Source organism: Lacerta agilis, chromosome 1 (genome assembly GCF_009819535.1).
Source record: "Lacerta agilis isolate rLacAgi1 chromosome 1, rLacAgi1.pri, whole genome shotgun sequence".
NCBI classification, from domain to species: domain Eukaryota; kingdom Metazoa; phylum Chordata; class Lepidosauria; order Squamata; family Lacertidae; genus Lacerta; species Lacerta agilis.
This window is the reverse complement of record NC_046312.1, coordinates 81,003,729-81,027,346: the sequence shown is the minus strand read 5'-3', so window position 1 is coordinate 81,027,346 and position 23,618 is coordinate 81,003,729. Positions and strand designations below refer to the sequence as shown.

General features: G+C 42.8%; 3 protein-coding genes across 3 annotated transcripts; all 3 read right to left on the bottom strand.

The window, feature by feature from the left end:
- Window positions 1-4,734: 4,734 nt before the first annotated feature.
- LOC117044422 (olfactory receptor 1019-like) lies at window positions 4,735-5,694 on the bottom strand. The gene has a single exon (XM_033145223.1). It carries the CDS (start codon window positions 5,692-5,694, stop codon window positions 4,735-4,737), a length of 960 nt encoding a protein of 319 aa, XP_033001114.1.
- Window positions 5,695-13,590: 7,896 nt separating this feature from the next.
- LOC117061118 (olfactory receptor 1009-like) lies at window positions 13,591-14,526 on the bottom strand. Its single transcript, XM_033173809.1, has one exon. The coding sequence runs from the start codon at window positions 14,524-14,526 to the stop codon at window positions 13,591-13,593; it is 936 nt and encodes a 311-aa protein (XP_033029700.1).
- A 5,866-nt stretch (window positions 14,527-20,392) lies between these two features.
- On the bottom strand, window positions 20,393-21,340 carry LOC117044359 (olfactory receptor 1019-like). Its single transcript, XM_033145089.1, has one exon. The coding sequence runs from the start codon at window positions 21,335-21,337 to the stop codon at window positions 20,393-20,395; it is 945 nt and encodes a 314-aa protein (XP_033000980.1). The 5' UTR covers window positions 21,338-21,340.
- Between the last annotated feature and the right edge of the window lie 2,278 nt (window positions 21,341-23,618).

The following is a 23,618-nucleotide window of genomic DNA, read 5'->3' as shown; positions in this document are numbered from 1 at the left end:
TTCACATCCAACAACTTAGGCATTTTGGAGCAATTCCTGGAGTCACCTGATATTATCTGGTCTGCAGGAAGTGTACCTTTCTACACTGGGATTGTGTGGGTTAATCTATAGCACGTGGATGTGTCACAGCGGGGAGTCTATGAAACCAAGGCTTTCATGTCTGCTCACTGAGGTGCACATTGCTACTCTGTTAGGGGTACCTGCAGCAAAACCTATGTGGAAGAGTTCATATTCATTCCACAGGGCTGACCACCAAAGTGAGCAGTGTGGAAGAAAAACCAACATGTGAAATGTATTCCGACTTATCTCTGAATAGTGCATTTTTTTTAAAAAAGAAATAAATTTTATTTAAGCCTCATCAAAAACTTTCTTTGTGACTTAGTTCTTTGTTGGAAAGTGTGGCCATTGTCAGTTATGGGCATTTTCTGACAAAATGCTGCCTGTGGACAGAGGAAGGCTGCTTAAGTGCCTCCATCTCCTTGAACGTGTTCCATGTTTCATTTCTGCAGAAAACCCTTTCCTTGTGTGACAACTGTAGCATAGGATCACTTCTCTCTCTCTCTCTCTCTCTCTCTCTCTCTCTCTCTCTCTCTCTCTCTCTCTCACACACACACACACACACACACACACACTGCCATTTTTTCTCAAGCAGTTCAGAGTAATAAATAAAATTGTCAGGATTGTGTAATTCTCTACTCTGTCTCTCAGCCTCTGTCAAGTGAAATCCACCTTGTCTCTGCAGATTCTGCAGGATTCTGCAGGAAAAGAAAAGAACCGTTTCGTGCACCTAAAAGTAAGTGTGTGTGTGTGTGTGTGTGTGTGTATTCAGATCTTCCTTAAAGCTCTGGTTAGTTCTCAATGCTCCACTGCAGCAAGGGACAGCTCCTTTTTAGCTTTTTTAGTTTTCCAAAAGTTAAAGCTACTCCATCATTTTAGGATTTTCCTCACTCTATTCTTCTTCTTCTTCTTCTTCTTCTTCTTCTTCTTCTTCTTCTTCTTCTTCTTCTGCAATATTGCACTATTCAAATCTTGCTCTCTCAGAAACTTGGGCTAGCCGAATTTTAAAGCAAAGCAAATTTGTAAGTATGCCTGTTGGAAGATTATCTTCCCTGTCATTTGTGACACTGCTGCGAGAAACAAAGAAGTAAACTGCTCTGCAGCAGGTAAGCTGCCCTCCATTTTCTCATAAACTTGTTTCTTGGATTGAGGCTATATAGACGGAATGCCAAAATATTGTAACTGAGATGTTAACCCGTTCCTTTCAATGGTAATGCGTCTCTTAATTTCAATCTGTTTTTTTTCATTATGGTTCGACTCCAGCTGCAATGCCAGATAAAAACACATTAAGCAAATAAACTGCTTATCCAACAAATTAAAACCTGCCTTTCTGGATTATAATCACAGGCAATCTGCAGGAGAGATCTCATGCTGTGTCATAAGTAGTCAACCTCCCTAGCTTTTGTGAAAAGAAACCAAAATAAATTCCCAAGAATTTTTTTGGCTTCCAGAAATATGAACTGTTCATACATATCATCTGGCTGACAAAAAATAAAACATCCCAAACACTCTGAGAATATATCAAGCTAGGAAGCTTACCTGAGAAGAGGAAAGATGTCATTCCTAAAGCCCCAAAGTAAAGCATAATGATAGGAAGGCTAATTTTATAGTTTCTTTGATATTGGCTAGAAGTCAAATGCTTGAAACTCATGAGTAAGGTCCATAAGCGTGAATGTCACCTGAGGACGTACAGTGTTCAAATTCATTCAAGTTTCTGCTTGTCATTATAATACGTTTCAAACAGAATGATTGCCTTCCCATTCACATAGCAGAATTCAGTAATAACCCTCATTAGTTATTTTCCTCTATTTTCTACAGTAAGTTTCCCAATTGTGGAATTCCCTTCCCTCTGACGTATGGCTGAATGAATTTTAATCTACATATCAGGTGCTTAATGTGTGCTAATGTCTGAGCCTGTTATTTTGTTTTCAGTTCCTAGGTGTAATATGGTATATAATATATTATGTACTGGGGGTGAAATTACCATAGGGAGTTCAGGTACAGAAACTCACACCAAATTCCAAATCAGTCAAACTTTTTTCAGTACTGCATTACTGGGCAGTTCAAAGAGCTTACAACAGCGTTTCAGTTATGACACATGCTATGCAGGAAATATACTGCATCTTAGCTGTTTGCTCTTTAACCAATCACCTTCTGCCATCCCAGCACCTCACCGTCTTTCCTCCAACTACAAACCTTGAAATGCAACTTAATCTATTGTTCCCTGTAGGAATCAGAATCCTCATTTGGGGTTGTTTTTCACTTTGATAGTCAGCCATTAGGCCCCCCCCTAACTATTTCTTACCAGTTTGGTGGTCAGTTTTCACTGTTGCCTATGTGACATTGCCCCCCCCCCCCATACCTACACAGCCCCTTCAAAGGGCAGCTATCCAAAATGGCCCATACTGAATAGGGAGCAAAAATATACAGGTAGGTTTGGTGAGAAGGAGGCAAATAAATGGCCTGGCTGCCTGCTCTCCTGCATTGGCCAAACTGCCCCATGGTCAACCCCTTTACTTCTCCCACAGGCAAAACCAAGTGTAGCCTCCTTTCCAGGGGAGCTGGGATGTGGCAAAGGCACACCCATTTTAAATTGGAGGAGGCATTGTAGTTTAGAGGAAAGGTGAATGATAGATATGATAGAAGGATATGATAGACAGTTTGCTACTTGTTGTGTATTTTTGTGTTTTTATACTGTAAACCTCCTTGTGATCCTCAGATGAAGGGTGGTATAGAAAACAAACAAACAAACAAACAAACAAATAAATAAATACAAATAAATAATAAATATAAGTTTATAAAAGTATGTGTGGCCTAGAGAAAGTGAATAGATGAAACTCCCTCCCCCCTTCTCATTACACTACAACGTGTGAACATCCAATGAAGCTTAATGGTGAAAGATTTGGGATAGATAACGTCACTCCCCACTACACGGCTCCAAAAGGAGTCCTGGAGGGTGCACCTTTGCAAGGGGGAGGAGAGGAAGTAGGGTGAGAAGCCCCTTCCTACTGATATCACTGGCATTTCCAGTAGACAGGAGGAGTGAGGAGTAGCAGGCAGAGGCTGCAAAAGGCTTACTAACCCTCTCCTCCTCCTTCTCCTTCTCGAGATGCTGATGTGGCAAGGAGGTGTGCAGTGAGGAACCAGCACTGAAAGGCCTTGAAGAGGAGGCTGTTAGCATTGCTGGTGTCAAGGCAGGAGTCAGGAGCAGGTCAGCAATAACTCACAAGGTGTCAGTGAAAACTCTTTATTCAATGAAACAAAAACAGCTCAGGCTTCGTGAGCAGAGCAATTCTTCCCAGTTGGTTCTACTCCAGTGATACAATTGTGAGGGCTGACGGTCCCCGCCTTCCTACAGCTCTCTATGTCTCTTCCTCCTCTAGGTCCCTTCCAAGCAACCTGAGACTTCTTTGACTTATCTGTCTGTGCTTTGTCCTCTTCAAACCTCTGCAGGATCTGGGAGACCGGAAGGGGGGGGGGAGCTGGTCACAGCATGAGGAGGAGACCCCCTGGCTTCTTCAGCAGCCTGCCTCACCTCTGAATTTTGGCCCCCTCCTCTCCAGCCTCCATTTCTACCTCTGATTCTAGACCGCTCTCTGCCTTAGTCTCTTCCTGCTCACTAAACCCTGTTACCGCTTCAGCTTCTGACACCACCTCCTTCCAGTTTGTTCCTCCTCCTCCTCCTCCTTAACACTGATTGTCCTCCCACCCCCCAATCCCCTGGCTATGAGTGAGTTCCCTTGAGGTCTCCCAGCTGGTGCCTCTCTCTCTCCTCACCTTTGCATCCAGCCAGTCCATGACAGGTGGCAGCAGCTGTGGCCTCAGGTGGCTCAGAGTAGTTTATGGGACGTATGGAGGGACATGTCAAGGCTGTGGCAGAGAAGTGGGCTCAGCAAAGCCTGAATGGGTTGGAGATGGCAGGGCAGTTGAGACTGTCAGGACAGAGGGAGCAGTGGTCTCAGCCTCACCAATTTGGATCATGGCCCAGTAAGAATCCAGGAGGAACCTTATTGGAGTATCAGAGGTCCATAACACAGGGTCCGTTTCTCACTCCTTCCATGCCAGCCTTGTATATCCCCACTGTTTTGTGATTCTAAAGAAAGGAATCAAGGCAATGCATCATCTGATGTTTCCCAAAAAAGAGTTGATCAATGACCCAGAACATCTGTGCCCCGTACATTATGCATCCTTTGATAAATATAAAGCAGAAATAAGTAATTACAAAATATTCAGCTTATTTTACAAAGAAACAAGAAATACAATCAAAAACAGAATGTAAATAAGAAAACAAAACATTTTTATAAAGCTCACAATAAAATTTGTGGGTCAACATTCTCCTAAATTTTGTTACACCAGTGAATAATAAGAAGATTCTGCCTATCTTTTCTCACTCTTATCAGGTCAACCAGCTCTAATGCTAACAAATTGTCAATCAAGCAATAGTTGGTGTGTAATAATTTCTCTATCATCTGATAGAATATGGCCCTTATGTAGCCTAAAAATCCCTTTTACTGGATTCATTGGTAGGGTATGTCCTGAAATATACCGTTAAATTGAAATATACCAATTGCAGAAGGCACTATACTTTCTTTCTATACAGTAGCGTGATAATCTGGCCATCATGTTAGAAAGCATTAAGGTAGCTTATGTACAAACTAACCGTTGTTATATCTTTCTTTACTGTGAAGAAAAGGTCATTCTTACTTGAAAAAAAGTTGCCTTCTCTACTGTCCTACCAAAAGCATCTTTCACATCTTTGTTCCTCAGGGTATAGATAAGTGGGTTAAGGAATGAGATCACAAGACTATAGAACACAGAAACTATTTTATCTTGATCTATTGAGAAGGTAGAACCAGGACGCACATACATGAAAAAGATGGCTCCAAAGAAGATAGTGACAGTGGTCAAGTGGGAAGCACAAGTGGAGAAGGCTTTGTATCTGCCCTGAGCAGAGCTGATCCTCAGGATGGCAAAAAGAATAGCAATGTAAGAGACCAAGATAATGAGAAAAGTTGTCAGCCCAAATATAGTGGATAAAACGAAATGCACAGTGTGAGCGACATGGGTGTCTGAACAGGACAACTTGAGTATTGGGGGAACGTCACAGAAAAAATGATTAATGATATTTGAACTGCAGAAGGACAAAGTAAAAATAAAAGAAGTCTGGAGAATTGAATTTGTGAATCCACAAGCATATACAACCACCACCAATATGGTACAATGCTTCCTTGACATAACAGTAAAATAGAGCAGTGGTTTGCAGATGGCTGTGAAGCGATCGTACGCCATCACAGCAAGAAGGCATACTTCTGTGGTTATGAAGATAGCAAAGAAGAATAATTGCACTGTGCATCCCTTGAAGGAAATGGTTGTCTTCTCTGCCAGAAAGGTTGTCAGCAACTTGGGGGCAACGACAGTTGAATAACCAATATCCATAATGGAGAGGTTTCTCAGGAAAAAGTACATTGGGGTGTGGAGCCGGGCATCCACACTAGTTACTATGATTATCCCAAGGTTCCCTACCAGCGTGGCTACATAGATAACCAGGAACAAGACGAATAGTGGGACTTGGAGGTCAGGGTTGTCCATGAATCCCAGAAGGATGAATTCTGTTACAGTGCTTTCGTTTTGCTTCATTCTATGTTGCTCTGTAAGAGAATTAAAAATAATGTGGTAGTTCAACCTGGATGGCTACTAGGCTTCCTTAAAAACTTCCATGGAAAATAATCATACCATGGGCAATTTTTCCTTATGGTGGCCAAATCATTCTGTCATTCAATGTCATATAGGTACTATCTAATTAAATAATTTGCTTTGATGAAGCCCAATGTTAATAACTGTTGTAGCGATAAACCAGAGGAATAAAGCTTTTGGATGACAATTTTACTCCAGGAGCTCTCATGATGGTCTTGCAATACTATGGGTAGTAGATCGATGGGGGTTAAATGGAGCCAAAGACAATAATTAAATGTTCTATGCCAAATTTGTAATTCAACAGAGGGAAGACTAGCCTCTAAGCACAATGAAACATTTGGAACACAGGATGGAACAGGAAAAAAATGCCTCAGGAACTTGGACTCAACAGTTTCTGTAGATCCAAGGTCCACCTGTCCAAATCTGAGCCCATATAATAACTGTGCTAGGGGTTTAGCTTTAAACTCTTCAAGTGCTGAAGGTATGTGATTGCCACCTTTTGTATGGAAGAAGCATGTCAGAATTTCAGCACTTTGGAGAGCCTTTTTCTTTGCGTATTTCTTATGTGCTGCCCATGACGCTGCTGACTGAAATACAAGACCAAGATATTTAAAGATTTTGGACACATTTACATTAGTAAAGAAACAGCGATTTGAATGTGCCATAAACATGCTACACCAGACAGCACCAAAGAGTGGGAAAATGTGATTTTCCACAGATATTTTTTTCCCTTGTGTTATAATGATCTAATTTCTGACTTATTTATAGTGTTTTTTCCCTAAGTCAGGATCCAGCCTGTAACTTGTTTGATCAACTGATTATCCATATAGCATCTGTGGGCTCTATAGTTTCTTGAGAACACCATGAGTTTGCTTTTATTGTAATGCACATCCAGCTGTTCTTTTTGGCAACATCCTTAGAGTGCCCTCATCAATCTTTTTAGGCCCAGTTTTGTTTGAGACTGGAGTACCGTGACATCTGCAGACAGTAATATAGAGATCCGTCATGTGTCGGAAGGACATACCCACAGGTATGAATGACTTTGTATAACCTGCTCCAACATTGGGAAGATAGACCCATACATCTTATAGACTTTTGCATAACCATCTTTAACATTATATTGCACTTTGAATCAGCACTTTGATGTTTGAAAGCATATATAGGCTTTGCCTCTGAGGAAATATCTATGTATACTTTTTGTATGATAATATTTTTAGTTTAGTTCTATAATTAATACATTTCTATCCAGAGATATACACGGTTTTGTATTTTATCTGGAGTAATACAGAGATGGCTTTTGTGGCCAATTTAGGAGTGGCTTCTTTGTTTGCCCACTATGTGGAAGAGCTCCCATTCATTCCACAGGACAAAATGCCTAAGTGAGTAGGATGCAAGAAAACCCAAAACTAAGTTAGGTAATCTTCTAACTGAATGGTGTGTACCAAAATTACATTTTTTGCAAGGGGTCGGGTGGAGAGAAATACATTATTCCAGGAACATGACTTGGCTCTTTTTTGGAGTGTGTGGCCATTGTTATTTATGGGCCCTTTCTGACAAAGTGCAGTCTGCTGGCGGAGGAAAGCTACTAATGCGTCACCATCTCCCTGCACATCTTACATGTGCAATTTCTCTAGCATAGGCCTACAGTTCCCTTGTAGTTGATGACCACTACATAATGTCTCCTCCAACACCTAGCTTCTTTCAGCCTTCATTCAGGTTTTGTAAAAAGCTCTTGTGCTGGCCATTGGCTCCCACTGACAACTGTTATATCACTAGTGACCAGAGCCACCACTTTCTCACCAAAACCACCAGCATTTTGTGCACCTAATAGCTGTTTTTTTAAAAAACATGCTTCAAATGCTGACCACTTCTTGCTATGCCACTGTAGCAAGGGAGACCCCCATCTAGCCTTCGCAACCCCCCCCCCCAAGTTAAGGTTATCCCATCATTTCCCCATTTTTTCCATTTAAAACAAGAACGCACTATTCCAATCTTGGTCTGCTTGAAACTTGGGTCAACAGAATCTAAATGCAGGGCAGAATTGGGTCTATGTTCTGCAGTATGCTATTACCCCTGGTGTCCCTCATAATCATTTGTGAGGCTTCGGTGGCAAATAAAGAAGTAAATTGCCCTGCAGCAAGCAAGCTATCTTCCATTTGCTCATAAACATGTTTGTTGGATGGATGCCATAAATAGAGAATGCAAAAATATTGTAACTGAGTGTTAACTTGCTCCCTTCAATGCCCAGATATAGGTTGAATCCAGCTGCAGCACCAGATAAAAAATATTAAGCAAATAAATTTCCATATCTGGATTTCTTACTACAATCACACACAACTTGCAGGAAAGATCTCGTGCAGCGTCATCAGAAGTCAACCTCCCCAACTTTTGTGAAAATAAACCAAAATAAATTCCAAATAATTTCCTTTTTGCTTCCAGAGAATGGAGCTGTTCATAGATATCATGTGGCTGCCAAAAATAAAACACCCCAAGCACGCTGAGACTCTATCAAGCTAGGAGCCTTACCTGTGAAGAGGACAGATGTCATTGTTTTCAAATGAATTGGAAGATATACTTTATGCAGGAAGTAGACATCGGGTTCTCTGAGAATGTAAACAGATCTCCAGAAAATGTGTATATACTTGTAGAAAGCAGAGATATTGTAAGCAAGAAATAACCTTCCCTCAATGCACATGCAATATGCTGTGGATATTAAATTTACCCCTTTATGGGTTGAAGCTGGCTGTGAAGCCAGATGAAAACACTAGAGAAATAAACTTCTAAGCCAATCAATTTGAATCTGCATTTCTGGAGATGTGTTTGTGATCACAGGCAACATGCAGGAGAGATCTCATGCAGCATCAATAAAGTGTGCCAACCCCCATAACCAAAGAAATCAACAGAAAACCCAAATAAGTTCCAGATAATAAATTTGCTTCCAGAGAAATGCACTGATAGACTTGACTACTGGTGTGTGTGTGTGTGTGTGTGGGGGGAGAATTAATAAGAAATTTGTGATTATATCTGGCTAGGAAATGTATCATATGGAACCTTACTTGTGAAGATCATGTCAATCTTAGAGCCCCAGAATAAGGCATGTAGAGAGAAATGCTCATTTTATAGTTGTTTTGCCACTACCTAGAAACCAAAATCATTAAAGGCATGAGTTAAAATGCTTTCTGCATAATCTCCTGAGCACATACAGCCTGGGAATTTATTTTACTTTCTACTATTCATCTTTAATTAGTTTCTAACAGAAGTTTCCCCTCTCCATTCAGCTCAGAATTCAGGAGGAATCTTCACTACTTACTTTCCTCCATCTTGTTTTAGAGTACTGTACGTTTGTTGCATATTCCCAAAGCTATTAACAACAACACCAGTTGCATATTGAGGACCTCAAGCCACCCCCCAATGACTTGACACAGGAGACATAATTTTTGTTTGGGTTTTTGGCAATAATTTAGGCTACAACCTTATTTAAATACAAATTCGGTGAGTGGTTGCGTAGGCATTGGTTCAGACTACTGTCCTACCGGGACAGAGGCTGGCCTAAAACCAGCGATTGGGAGAATGCCTCTGAGGAGAGTTAAGGAGCGGGGGGAATACATGCTACCCTCTCCCCATGGTCCCGGGGACTCGGCCACGGCCCTAACCCCTACCGGGGCTCGGACAAAGCATAAGAGTCGCTGGATTCCTTTAACGGAATTCCCAGTATCATCATGATTCTGGATGGGAACTGCCCAATCCAGCAATCCACACAGGAACCAATGCCTAACCGCCAACCTTACAAGTTGTGACAAGTTGCTACTGCAGTAGGCAAAACCAAATGGCAACTGCCAATCAGCCAGATTGACAAATTCCTACTGGGCCTCTGCCCCAAAAGCAGACGACCCCATGACAGGCAGTTGCAAGGTCAAGCACAGAGGCCTAAGAAAAAAGATGGGGTGGGGGTGGGATGGGTGATCGGAAGCCGAATCCAAGTGAAGGATCACCCTGCGTGCAGAGGAATATATAGGATGCTAAGCTGTCCATCACAAATTGCAACATCTAATTTTGCCCAGTAACTCCTCTCTGCCCTATAGCTGCTAAGGCCGGCTACCGGCCCCACCCCCACAGGAAGGGATGAGTCTTACCAGGTCCCGATCGCAACACGTGCTCTTACTCATGGTAGAACCCGATTTACCAATACCAACAAAGTCATTGGGACCAGCAGGACCAAAAGGGGCTTACAACAATTTTTTAAAAAAACAAAATTTGAAACAGTTCAAACAGATTACAGTAACCAGAAGAGGGTGAGCCCTGAAACACATATTATGTCTTAACAGTGAAGATGTGCATCTTCAGTTTTCACTGAAAGCAGTAAGTGATGAAGACAGATGCATCAATGGTATCAAAAGCTGAGGAAAGGTCAAGAAGAATGAGCATGGCAGCACTCCCCCAGACCCTCCAAGTGTCCCTATTTTCCAGGGACAGTCCCGGTTTTAAAAAAGCCATCCCAGTTTCTGAATTTATCCTGGAGTATCCCTTTTTCCTCAAGACGTCCCTATTTTCATTGGAGAAATGTTGGAGCATATGTTCCCCTGCCTTCTCTCTTCCAACAAATGTCATGACAGGATCTGAAGCCAGATTGAAATGGATCCAGATACCCTGTCTCCTTCAAGCATGCCTGAAGCTAGATTGGCACCACCCTTTCGAGCACATTGCACACAAAGGGGATATAACATACTGGGTGATAGTTACCCAGCAATTCAGGGCCCAGGGATGTCTTCTTAAGGAAGGGATGCAGTACAGCCTCTTTCAATGAGGGTGGCACTCTCCCCTCTCTCACTTAAGCACCATTCACTTCATGGGCCCACCCAGTTAATCCCCAAGAGCTAGCTTTAGGAAGCCAAGATGGGAAATTTTCAAGAGGGAAAGTGGTTGGCCACACTTATTCAACAGCTTGACTACCTTGCAATGAAGGAAAGTTATCCAATCTATCTTCCCTAAATTGGGAGGGGGGGGGGTTAGAAGTGGTGACACAAACACCCAGCGGTGGCAATCCCAGGGTTCCCCGTTAAAGCGGTTGTGTTGAGGGGAGTCATTGGCCATCCGCTGAAAGGTTGTCAGTGCACTCCCCTGTGTGGCAGTGAAATTGGGGGCAGGCTCTCTGCTTAAACATACATCTTTCAGAGCCAGCCCAATGCCAAAACAGAATGGATAACTCTGATGTGCCCCAGATCACCGGCTGGGGACTGGGAGGGATAAACGCCCAATGCCTAAGCCAAGGTCTTCATACATCTGAAAGTTTAACAAAGTTGTGGCTAATTTTAATCCCAGAGTGGAAGAAAACCAACATGTGAAAGGTATTCCTAATTATCTCTGAATAGTGTGCACCAACAGGTCATTTTTTTTTAAAAAAGAAAATTTTTTATTTAAGCCTTTTCATCAAAAACTTTCTTTGTGACTTAGTTCTTTGTTGAAAAGTGTGGCCATTATGGGACAACTGTAGCATAGGACAACTTCTCTCTCTCTCTCTCTCTCTCTCTCTCTCTCTCTCTCTCTCTCTCACACACACACACACACACACACACACACACACAAACACACACACAAACTACCATTTTTTCTCAAGCAGTTCAGAGTAATAAATAAAATTGTCAGGATTGTGTAATTCTCTACTCTGTCTCTCAGCCTCTGTCAAGTGATCTGGGAGACCAGGAATGGGGGGGGGGGAGCTGGTCACAGCATGAGGAGGAGCCCCCCTGGCTTCTTCAGCAGCCTGCCTCACCTCTGAATTTTGGTCCCCTCCTCTCCAGCCTCCACTTCTACCTCTGATTCTGGACCACTCTCTGCCTTAGTCTTTTCCTGCTCACTACACCCTGTTACCGCTTCAGCTTCTGACACCACCTTCTTCCAGTTTGTTCCTCCTCCTCCTCCTCCTCCTCCTCCTCCTCCTCCTCCTCCTCCTCCTCCCCCTTCTTCTTCTTCTGAACACTGATTGTCCTCCCACCACCAATCCCCTGGCTCTGAGTGAGTTCCCTTGAGGTCTCCCAGCTGGTGCCTCTCTCTCTCCACACCTTTGCATTCAGCCAGTCCATGACAGGTGGCAGCAGTGGCCTGAGGTGGCTCAGAGTAGTCCCATGGAGGGACATGTGAAGGTTGTGGCAGAGAAGTGGGCTCAGCAAAGCCTGAATGGGTTGGAGATGGCAGTGCAGTTGAGACTCTCAGGACAGAGGGAGCAGTGCTCTCAGCCTCACCCAATTTGGATCATGGCCCAGTAAGATTCCAGGAGGAACCTTATTGGAGTATCAGAGGTCCATAACACAGGGTCGGTTTCTCACTCCTTCCATGCCAGCCTTGTATATCCCCACTGTTTTGTGTGGCCAGGCAGAGTCCCCCAAACCCCATGCAGCCTCTGAGCGGAATAATGACACAAGACAACGTGCTATGGGATTAAAATTGGCCACAACTTTATTAAGATTCAGATGTAGGAAGACCTTGGCTCAGGCATTGGGTGTTTATCCTTCTCAGCCCCCCAGCCGGGGGTCTCGGTAACTTCAGGGTTATCCAGCATGTGTGGGGATTGGGCTAAGTCTGGAGAACATGTGTTCAAGCAGATAGCCCGCCCGCCCCCGTTCGCCGCCGCTGGAGGGGGAGGGCAATGACACCTCTGGGCATATGGCCAATGCCTCCCCCCAAGCCCCTTTAACGGGAACCCTGTAATCGCCGCTGCACTGGGGGTGTGGAGTCACCGCCCCACGCCCCCCCCCATTTTGTAGAAGACTAAAGGATTCCGCCCAAGGCCTGCAACCGCCAAAGTTGTGACGAATTGCTACGGGAAAGGCAAAACCTGCCAAGGCAAGGAAATTCCTTTCCAGCCCTTCAATAGCGGCTTTGACATAGCAGCGCCTGCGTGTCTGTGTGCCTGTGGAAAAGAGGTTAACCTTCAAAGTAAGCGTTAATTGAAGGAGTGGAGGGTGGGAGAAGCTCTGGACCCGACTGCTGCTTCTCAGGTAAGCTACACCCTCTATTGGGTACTGTGTTGTCCCACCTCCCACCTGGCCAATCCCCCTGGCAACACCTCCCCAGGCGGGATTGGTGGCTGACTGGGGTAGGCGGAGACCACAGGTATCTTGCCCGGGAAGGTGGTGCCAATCCGAGCTGTCAGGTGCTGTCCTGGGATCTAAGGGGGCAGCGCACGACCACGCAAACTGCGCACCCCATTTGATGTGGGGAACGGTCATTGTGTTTCTAAAGAAAGGAATCAAGGCAATGCATCATCTGATGTTTCCCCAAAAGAGTTGATCAATGACCAAGAACACCTGTGCCCAGTACATTATACATCCTTTGATAGATACAAAGCAGAAATAAGCAATTACAAAATATTCAGCTTATTTTACAAAGAAACAAGAAATACAATCAAAAACAGCATGTAGATAAGAAAACAAAACATTTCTTTAAAGCTCACAATAAAATTTGTGGTTCAGCATTCTCCTCAATTTAGTTACACCAGTGAATAATAATAAGATTCTGCCTATCTTTTCTTACTCTTATCAGGTTAACCAGCTGTAATGCTAACAAATTGTCAATCAAGCAATAGTTGGTGTGTAATAATTTCTCTATCATCTGATAGAATATGGCCCTTATGTAGCCTAAAAATCCTTTTTACTGGATTCATTGGTAGGGTATATCCTGAAATATACCCTAAAAATGAAATATACCAATTTCAGAAGGCATTATACCTTCTTTCTACACAGTAGCGTGATAACCTGGCCATCATGTTAGAAAGCATTAAGGTAGCTTATGTACAAACTAACCGTTGTTATATCTTTCTTTACTGTGAAGAAAAGGTCATTCTTACTTGAAAAAAGTTGCCTTCTCTACTGTCCTACCAAAAGCATCTTTCACATCTTTGTTCCTCAGGGTATAGATAAGTGGGTTAAGGAAGGAGATCACAAGACTATAGAACACAGAAACTATTTTATCCTGATCTATTGAGAAGGTAGAACCAGGACGTACATACATGAAAAAGATGGCTCCATACAAGATAGTGACAGTGGTCAAGTGGGAAGCACAAGTGGAGAAGGCTTTGTATCTGCCCTGAGCAGAGCTGATCCTCAGGATGGCAAAAAGAATAGCAATGTAAGAGACCAAGATAATGAGAAAAGTTGTCAGCCCAAATATAGTGGATAAAACGAAATGCACAGTGTGAGCGACATGGGTGTCTGAACAGGACAACTTGAGTATTGGGGGAACGTCACAGAAAAAATGATTAATGATATTTGCACTGCAGAAGGACAAAGTAAAAATAAAAGAAGTCTGGAGAATTGAATTTGTGAATCCACAAGCATATACAACCACCACCAATATGGTACAATGCTTCCTTGACATAACAGTAAAATAGAGCAGTGGTTTGCAGATGGCTGTGAAGCGATCGTACGCCATCACAGCAAGAAGGCATACTTCTGTGGTTATGAAGATAGCAAAGAAGAATAATTGCACTGTGCATCCCTTGAAGGAAATGGTTGTCTTCTCTGCCAGAAAGGTTGTCAGCAACTTGGGGGCAACGACAGTTGAATAACCAATATCCATAATGGAAAGGTTTCTCAGGAAAAAGTACATTGGGGTGTGGAGCCGGGCATCCACACTGGTTACTATGATTATCCCCAGGTTCCCTACCAGTGTGGCTACATAGATAACCAGGAACAACAAGAAGAGTGGGACTCGGAGGTCAGGGTGTACTATGAATCCCAGAAGGATGAATTCTGTTACAGTGCTTTCATTTTGCTTCATTCTATATTGCTCTGTAAGAGAATTAAAAATAATGTGGTAGTTCAACCTGGATGGCTACTAGGCTTCCTTAAAAACTTCCATGGAAAATAATCATACCATGGGCAATATGTCATATATGCACTGTCTAATTAAATTATTTGCTTTGATGAAGCCCAATGTTAATAACTGTTGTAGCGATAAACCAGAGGAATAAAGCTTTCGGATGACAATTTTACTCCAGGAGCTCACATGATGGTCTTGCAATACTATGGGTAGTAGATCGATGGGGGTTAAATGGATCCAAAGACAATAATTAAATGTTCTATGCAAAATCTGTAATTCAACACAGGGAAGACTAGCCTCTAAGCACAATGAAACATTTGGAACACAGGATGGAACAGGAAAAAATTGCCTCAGGAACTTGGACTCAAAGTTTCTGTAGATCCAAGGCCCACCTGTCCAAATCTGAGCCCGTATAATAACTGTGCTAGGGATTTAGCTTTGAACTCTTCAAGTGCTGAAGGTATGTGATTCCCACCTTTTGTATGGAAGAAGCATGTCAGAATTTTGGCACTTTAAAGAGCTTTTTTCTTTGCGTATTTCTTATGTGCTGCCCAGGACCCTGTTGACTGAAAGACAAGACCAAGATATTTAAAGATTTTGGACACATCTACATTAGTAAAGAAACAGCGATTTGAATGTGCCATAAACATGCTACACCAGACAGCACAAAAGAGCAGGAAAATGTGATTTCCCACAGATATTTTTTCCACTTCTGTTATAATGATCTAATTTGTGACTTATTTATAGTGTTTTTTCCTATGTCTAGATCCAGCCTTTAACTTGTTTGATCAGCTGATTATCCATATAGCATCTGTGGGCCCTATAGTTTCTTGAGAACACCATGAGTTTGCTTTTATTGTAATGCACAGCCAGCTGTTCTTTTTGGCAACATCCTGAGAGTGCCCTGATCAATCTTTTTAGGCCCAGTTTTGTTTGAGACTGGAGTACCGTGTCATCTGCAGACAGTAATATCATCATCATTCTTTATTCGACTGTCAATCAGAAAATATACATTTATCCAAACAAAATTAAAACATCTAAAGGAACTTTAGAATAAAACATAGCCAACACTAACATGAAGCTATGCAGATAAACCCATTTCAATGCAATCAATTTTGGTCTTACAATGCTTAAGAGCTAGAAAGAGAAATTTGGCCACCAAGGAGGCTGTTTTACAGACAGTAATATAGAGATGGCTTTTGTGGCCAATTTAGGAGTGGCTTCTTTGTTTGCCCAGTATGTGGAAGAGCTCCCATTCATTCCACAGGCCAAAATGCCTAAGTGAGAAGAAGAAGAAGAAGAAGAAGAAGAAGAAGAAGAAGAAGAAGAAGAAGAAGAAGAGTTTGGATTTGATATCCCGCTTCATCACTACCCGAAGGAGTCTCAAAGCGGCTAACATTCTCCTTTCCCTTCCTCCCCCACAACAAACACTCTGTGAGGTGAATAGGGCTAAGAGACTTCAAAGAAGTGTGACTAGCCCAAGGTCACCCAGCAGCTGCATGTGGAGGAGCGGAGACGCGAACCCGGTTCCCCAGATTATGAGTCTACCACTCTTAACCACTACACCACATTGGCAAGAAAACCCAAAACTAAGTTAGGTAATCTTACTTCTAACTGAATGGTGTGTACCAAAATTACATTTTTTAAAAGGGGTCAGGTGGAGGGAAATACATTATTCCAGGAACATGACTTGGCTCTTTTTTGGAGTGTGTGGCCATTGTTATTTATGGGCCCTTTCTGACAAAGTGCAGTCTGCTGGCAGAGGAAAGCTACTAATGTGTCACCATCTCCCTGCACATCTTACATGTGCAATTTCTCTAGCATAGGCCTACAGTTCCCTTGTAGTTTATGACCACTACATAATGTCTCCTCCAACACCTAGCTTCTTTCAGCCTTCATTCAGGTTTTGTAAAAAGCTCTTGTGCTGGCCATTGGCTCCCACTGACTACTGTTATATCACTAGTGACCAGAGCCGCCACTTTCTCACGAAAACCAGCACCATTCTGTGCACCTAATAGCTGTTTTTTAATTTTTAAAACATACTTCAAATGCTGACCACTTCTTGCTATGCCACTGTAGCAAGGGAGACCCCCATCTAGCCTCCTCAACCCCCCCCAAGTTAAGGTTATCCCATCATTTCCCCATTTTTTGCCATTTAAAACAAGAATGCACTATTCCAATCTTGCTCTGCTTGCAACTTGGGTCAACAGAATCTAAACGCAGGGTAGAATTGGGTCTATGTTCTGCAGTATGCTGTTCCCCCTGGTGTCCCTCATAATCATTTGTGAGGCTACTGTGGCAAATAAAGAAGTAAATTGCCCTGCAGCAAGCAAACTATCTTCCATTTGGTCATAAACATGTTTGTTGGATTGATGCCATAAATAGAGAATGCAAAAATATTGTAACTGAGTGTTAACCTGCTCCCTTCAATGCACAGATATGGTAATATGTTTCTTAAATTCAATCTGATTCCCCCCCCCCCTTTGGCTGAATCCAGCTGCAGCACCAGATAAAAAATATTAAGCAAATAAACTGCTTATTTGATGATTTTAAATTTCCATTTCTGGATTTCTTAATACAATCACACACAATTTGCAGGGAAGATCTCGTGCAGCATCATCAGAAGCCAACCTCCCCAACTTTTGTGAAAATAAATTCCAAACATTTTTTTTCTTTTTGCTTCCAGAGAATGGAGCTGTTTATAGATATCATGTGGCTGCCAAAAATAAAATATCACAAGCACTCTGAGAGTATATCAAGCTAGGAGCCTTACCTGTGAAGAGGACAGATGTCATTGTTTTCAAGTGAAATGGAAGATATCATTTCTGCAGGAAGAACAGCACACTGCAGGAAGTAGACCTCAGGATCCCTGAGACTAAACAGATCTCCAGAAAATGTGTATGCAGTTGTAGAAAGCAGAGATATTGTAAGCAAGAAACAACCTTCCCTCAATGCACATGCAATTTGCTGTGGGTATTAAATTTACCCCTTATGGGTTGAAGCTGGCTGTGAAGCCAGATGAAAACACCAGAGAAATAAACTACTAAGCCAATCAATTTGAATCTGCATTTCTGGAGATGTGTTTGTGATCACAGGAAACATGCAGGAGACATCTCATGCAGCATCATAAAGTGTACCAACACTCAAAACCAAAGAAATGAACAGAAAACCCAAATAAGTTCCAGATAATAAATTTGCTTCCAGAGAAATGCACTGATAGACTTGACTACTGGTGGGGGGGAGGGAAGAGAATTAATAAGAAATTTGTGATTATATCTGGCTAGGAAATGTATCATATGGAACCTTACTTGTGAAGATAATGTCAATCATAGAGCCCCAGAATAAGGCATGTAGAAAGAAATGCTCATTTTATAGTTGTTGTTTTGCTACTACCTAGAAACCAAAATCCTTAAAGGCATGAGTTAAAATGCTCTCTGCATAATCTCCTGAGCACATACAGCCTGGGAATTTCTTTTACTTTCTACTATTCATCTTTAATTAGTTTCTAACAGAAGTTTCCCCTCTCCATTCAGCTCACAATTCAGTAGGAATCTTCACTACTTACTTTCCTCTATCTTGTTTTAGAGTACTGTAAGTTTGTTGCATATTCCCAAAGCTATTAACAATAACACCAGTTACCAATACCAACAAAGTCATTGGGACCAGCAGGACCAAAAGGGGCTTACAATAATTTAAAAACAAAAACAAAATTTGAAACAGTTCAAACAGATTACAGTAACCAGAAGAGGGTGGGCCCTGAAAACACACATTAAGTCTTAACAGTGAAGATGTGCTTCTTCGGTTTTCACTGAAAGCAGTAAGTGATGAAGACAGATGCATCAATGGTATCAAAAGCTGAGGAAAGGTCAAGAAGAGTGAGCATGGCAGCACTCCACTAGACCCTCCAAGTGTCCCTATTTTCCAGGGACAGTCCTGGATTTAAAGAAGCCATCCCAGTTTCTGAATTTATCCTGGAGTATCCCTTTCCCCTCAGGACATCCCTATTTTCATTGTAGAAATGTTGGAGCATATGTTCCCCTGCCATCTCTCTTCCAACAGATGTCATGACAGGATCTGAAGCCATATTGAAATGGATCCAGATACCCTGTCTCCTTCAAGCATGCCTGAAGCTAGATTGGCACCACCCTTTCGAGCACATTGCACACAGGGGATATTACATACCGGGTGATGGTTCCCAGCAATTCAGGGCCCAGGGATATCTTCTTAAGGAAGGGATGCAGTACAGCCTCTTTCAATGAGGGTGGCACTCTCCCCTCTCTCACTTAAGCACCATTCACTTCATGGGCCCACCCAGTTAATCCCCAAGAGCTAGCTTTAGGAAGCCAAGATGGGAAATTTCAAGAGGGAAAGTGGTTGGCCACACTTATTCAACAGCTTGACTATCTTGCAATGATGGAAACTTATCCAATCTATCTTCCCTAAATGGTGTGTGTGTGTGTGTGTGTGTGTGTGTGTGTGTGTGTGAAGTGGTGACACACGCCCCCCTGTGGTTGCAATCCCAGGGTTCCCTATTAAAGGGGTTGTGTTGAGGGGAGTCATTGGCCATATGCTGAAAGTTTGTCAGTGCACTCCCCTGTGTTGCAGTGAAATGGGGGGCAGCCTCTCTGCTTAAACATACGTCTTCCAGAGCCAGCCCAATACCAATACAGATTGGATAACCCTGGTGTGCCCCAGATCGCCAGCTGGGGACTGGGAGGGATAAACGCCCAATGCCTAAGCCAAGGTCTTCCTACATCTGAAAGTTTAATAAAGTTGTAGCTAATTTTAATCCCATAACATGTTGTCACAAGTCATTATTCCACCTGGGTGTCACCTGGGGTCGGAAACTGGGCATGCAAAGGAAACAGATCCTGCACACATGGAACAAGCAGTGCATCCACTGTAGTAATATGGTTTTTAAAAGGGTAGGTTCTGTTAGTAGGAGTGCCCTACTCTCGTGTAGGACCCTGACAGAGAAACATGCCCGGCTCTGTTACTGTGTTTTGTGAAGTGGGACTATTGGCTTTTGTTCTTTCTCTTTGCTGTCTGATGCTAGGGAGAGAGGGAGCCATGTTGCAGTGCTCCGTGTGTGTTTATATGTAAATAAAGTAGATTAGCCACAATGCTGAGTTGCTGAGGTCTGTTTACGCATGCTGTGAAGACTCTGCGGATCCCTAAGTGTGCTGATGCTTCTTGGTATCAGATGTTCGGGCAGAAGAAAGCTTTTGAGGCTCCTGAATGACTGATCAGAAGGGAGAGAACATGTCAGTCGGGCATGTGTCTCTCCCAGGAACCTACACAAGAGTAGGACGCTCCTGCGAACCGGCTTTTGGGCGCGCAGTTTGCAGAGTAATACTCAAAATGTAAAGTGGGAACAACATGCTTTTGAAAACATGCTCATCACACACTGACGTTAAAGTGAGGATTGGTTGCGGCTCCCTGTTCAATGGAGTTTGGGTGGTCAACATCGGTTGACCCCTATCTGAAATATAAGAGGACCATTGACACAGTCTGTTATTCAAGTCTAGGCACTGCACCATGTAGATCATTGATTGGCGTGATAGCGTTGCCTCAGCAAATTACTTACCCAGTGAAGCCGATGCCAAGACTCTGATCAAGTATCCCACGCCCCACCCCACCCCCCCAAATCATACCTATGATGATTGTTGCCAGTCTGAGGATTGTTAATCAGTGCAGTGTCATAGGAATAGCATCCTATAAAGCATGTTGGTTGCCATATGTTGCCCATGATGATGATGATGATGATGATGTGGACTCTGCAATAATGAATGAATTAATAGGATTGGATTTATTGTACTGAACGTTAATGTCTCTGAGAGACCACCTTTCCTCCAACCAGCCTTTTGAAAGCCTCTTTTACCTCCTTGTTTCTCAGACTGTAGATGAGTGGGTTCAACATAGGTATTGCAAGAGTGTAAAAGACAGAGATGATTTTGTCTTGCTCCACTGAATATTTTGAGCTGGGCCTTAAGTACATGAAAATGGCTGTCCCATAGAATACGGTGACGGCCGTAAGGTGGGAGGCGCAGGTGGAGAAGGCTTTTCGCCTGCCCTCGGCTGAGTTGATCCGAAGGATGGCAACTAGGATGTATGTGTAAGAGACAAGAATGGCCAGGATAGTTATGGATACAATTGCTGTAGAGAAGGTAAAGTGAATTATATCAATGGCTCCTGTATCTGAACAGGAGAGCCTTAGAATAGGGACCACATCACAGAAGAAGTGGTTGATGATGTTGGATCTACAAAAGGACAAATTAAATATAAACAAAGTCTGAACAGCTGCATTCACACAACCTGTTAGATAGGAACCAGCCACAAGCAGATTACAGAGCTTCCTGGACATGATAGCAGTGTACAACAGTGGGTTGCAGATTGCAATGAAGCGGTCGTATGCCATCACACCCAGTAGGCAGCACTCACAGGATACAGCAATGCAGAAGAAGAAAAACTGCAGGGCACAGCCAGTGAAGGAAATAGTTTTGCTTTCTACTATAAAGTTGATCAATGTCCTGGGGGCGATGACAGTGGAGTAGCCAACATCCAAGAGTGACAGGCTGCTGAGGAAAAAATACATGGGAGCATGGAGGTGGGTGTCAATTGTGATTAATGTTACCATGCCAATGTTCCCCACCAGGATCAACAAGTAAATCATTAAGAATAATATGAAGAGAATAAACTGCAAACTCTGGTTATCTGTGAATCCCAGCAAAACAAATTCAGTAATTGTGGTGAAGTTTCCTTCTGACATTGTCACAAGTTGTGTTCTCCTGTGTAAATAAAAACGTGAGAAAAAAGTCAAAATAGTATTAGCTCCACACTAGATGTTACACAGGGGACGCGGGTGGCACTGTGGGTTAAACAAGCCTAGGGCTTGCCGATCAGAAGGTTGGTGGTTCGAATCACCGCGACAGGGTGAGCTCCCATTATAGCTGTCAACTTTTCCCTTTTTTAAGGGAAATTCCCTTATTCCGAATAGGATTCCTTGCAAGAAAAGGGAAAAGTTGACAGCTATGGCTCCCATTGCTTGGTCCCTGCACCTGCCCACCTAGCAGTTCAAAAGGACATCCAAGTGCAAGTAGATAATTTGGTACCGCTCCGGCGGGACGGTAAACTGTGTTTCCGTGCACTGCTCTGGTTCGCCAGAAGCGGCTTAGTCATGCTGGCCACATGATCCAGAAGCTGTATGCCGGCTCCCTCGGCCAGTAAAGCGAGATGAGCGCCACAACCCCAGAGTCATCCGCAACTGGACCTAATGTTGAGGGGTCACTTTACCTTTACCTATATGTTACATATTGCAACAAGTCCATTGACTTGCTGAAAACAGCAACCAAAAGTAGTTTCATGAGGCCCTACATTTAAGTGGCAAGGAACAGTGGTGTAGCATGGGTTGCCAGTACCTGGGGCCAAATGCGGATGGGGGGTGGGGAGAAAGGGAAATGGACAGAGTATGCATGCATATTCAACTGCCTAACAGCATCTGCATCAACCAGGAGATCACAGCCACAGAGATAAGAAAAGAAGAGTTGGTCCATTGTCTGGAGAGGTCATTTCCTTTTTCACAGTGACGGAAGTGCACAGCTGTATTGAAGCAGCACAGGGTGTTGAAATTTTGCACCTCTAACAGTTTTGTACCCAGGGCAACCACCCCTGTGGCCCTCCAAACACTTTGCCACAGGAGAGGAATGTCAATGAGATACTTAACCTTTCCTCCTCCGATCAAAACACCCCAGATATAAGCTTCAGAACTCCTAATGTTTTTCAAAAAGAAGATATGAGCACCCCTGAATTCTTCTCTGGCTTTTGCCCCAAGGCCCCTGAATGTAAATTGGGATTCCTGCAGTGTGCTGTCCTTCCTTCAGAAAATGTATCTTCCCATTCATTTGTGAGGCTGATGTCTCAAAGAATGAAGTATTTTGCTCTGGAGTACATAAGGTGCCCTTCATTTGTACATACAGTATTTGCCTGAGAAATTGATTGGTTTAGTATTTTCATCTGGCATGGTTACCAGCTTCAACCCACAGGAAAAAAAGAATCAGACTGAATTTAAGAGACACACCTCATTATCTAAGCATTGAGGGGAGGGTGTTCTTGCTTGGTTACAGTTTGTCTGCATTCTATCTCTTTTGCACTGATCCAGCAAACAGGTTTATGTGCAAATGAAGGACACCAACATACTGCAGAGGAATTAATTCTTTATCTATAAAATTAGTCTTTCTATCAATAAGCTTTCCTTTGAGGCTTTAGGAATGACATCTGTCCTCTTCACAGGCAAACCTCCTAGCTTGATTTATTCTCAGAGTGTTTGGGATAATTTATTTTTGACAGCTAGATGATATCTATGAACAGCTCAATTCTCTGGAAGCAAAAAATAAAATAAAACCTGGAATTTATTTTGGCTTAGTTTCATAGAAGTTGGGGAAGTTAACTTCTGATGACACTGCATGATATCTTTCCTTCAAATTGGGTGTGGTTGTAATAAGAAATCCAGAAATAAAAATTTAAAATCATCAGATAAGCAATTTCTTTACTTATATTTTTTTTTTAATCTGGCACTGCAGTTGGATTCAACCAAAAAGGGGAAAAATCAAATTGAATTTAAGAAACACATCACCATATCTGGGCATTGAAGGGAGCAAGTTAACATCCAGTTACAGTATTTTTGCATTCTCTCCTTATGGCCTCAGTCCGACAGACATGCTTATGAGCAAATGGAAGACAGCTTTCCTACTGCAGGGAAATTTACTTCTTTATTTGCCACAGTAGCCTCACAAATGAATATGAGGGACACCAGGGGTAATAGCATACTGCAGAACGTACACTCAATTCTGCCTTGCTTTTAGATTCTGTTGACCCAAGTTGCAGGCAGAGCAAGATTTGAATGGTGCATTCTTGTTTTAAAGGGCAAACAATAGGAAAAGATGGGGTAACCTTAACTTAGGGGGGAATGGAGGAGGCTAGATGGGGGTCTCCTTTGTTGCAGTGTCAAAATAAGATGTGGTCTGCATTTGAAGGATTTCCAGAAAATGTAT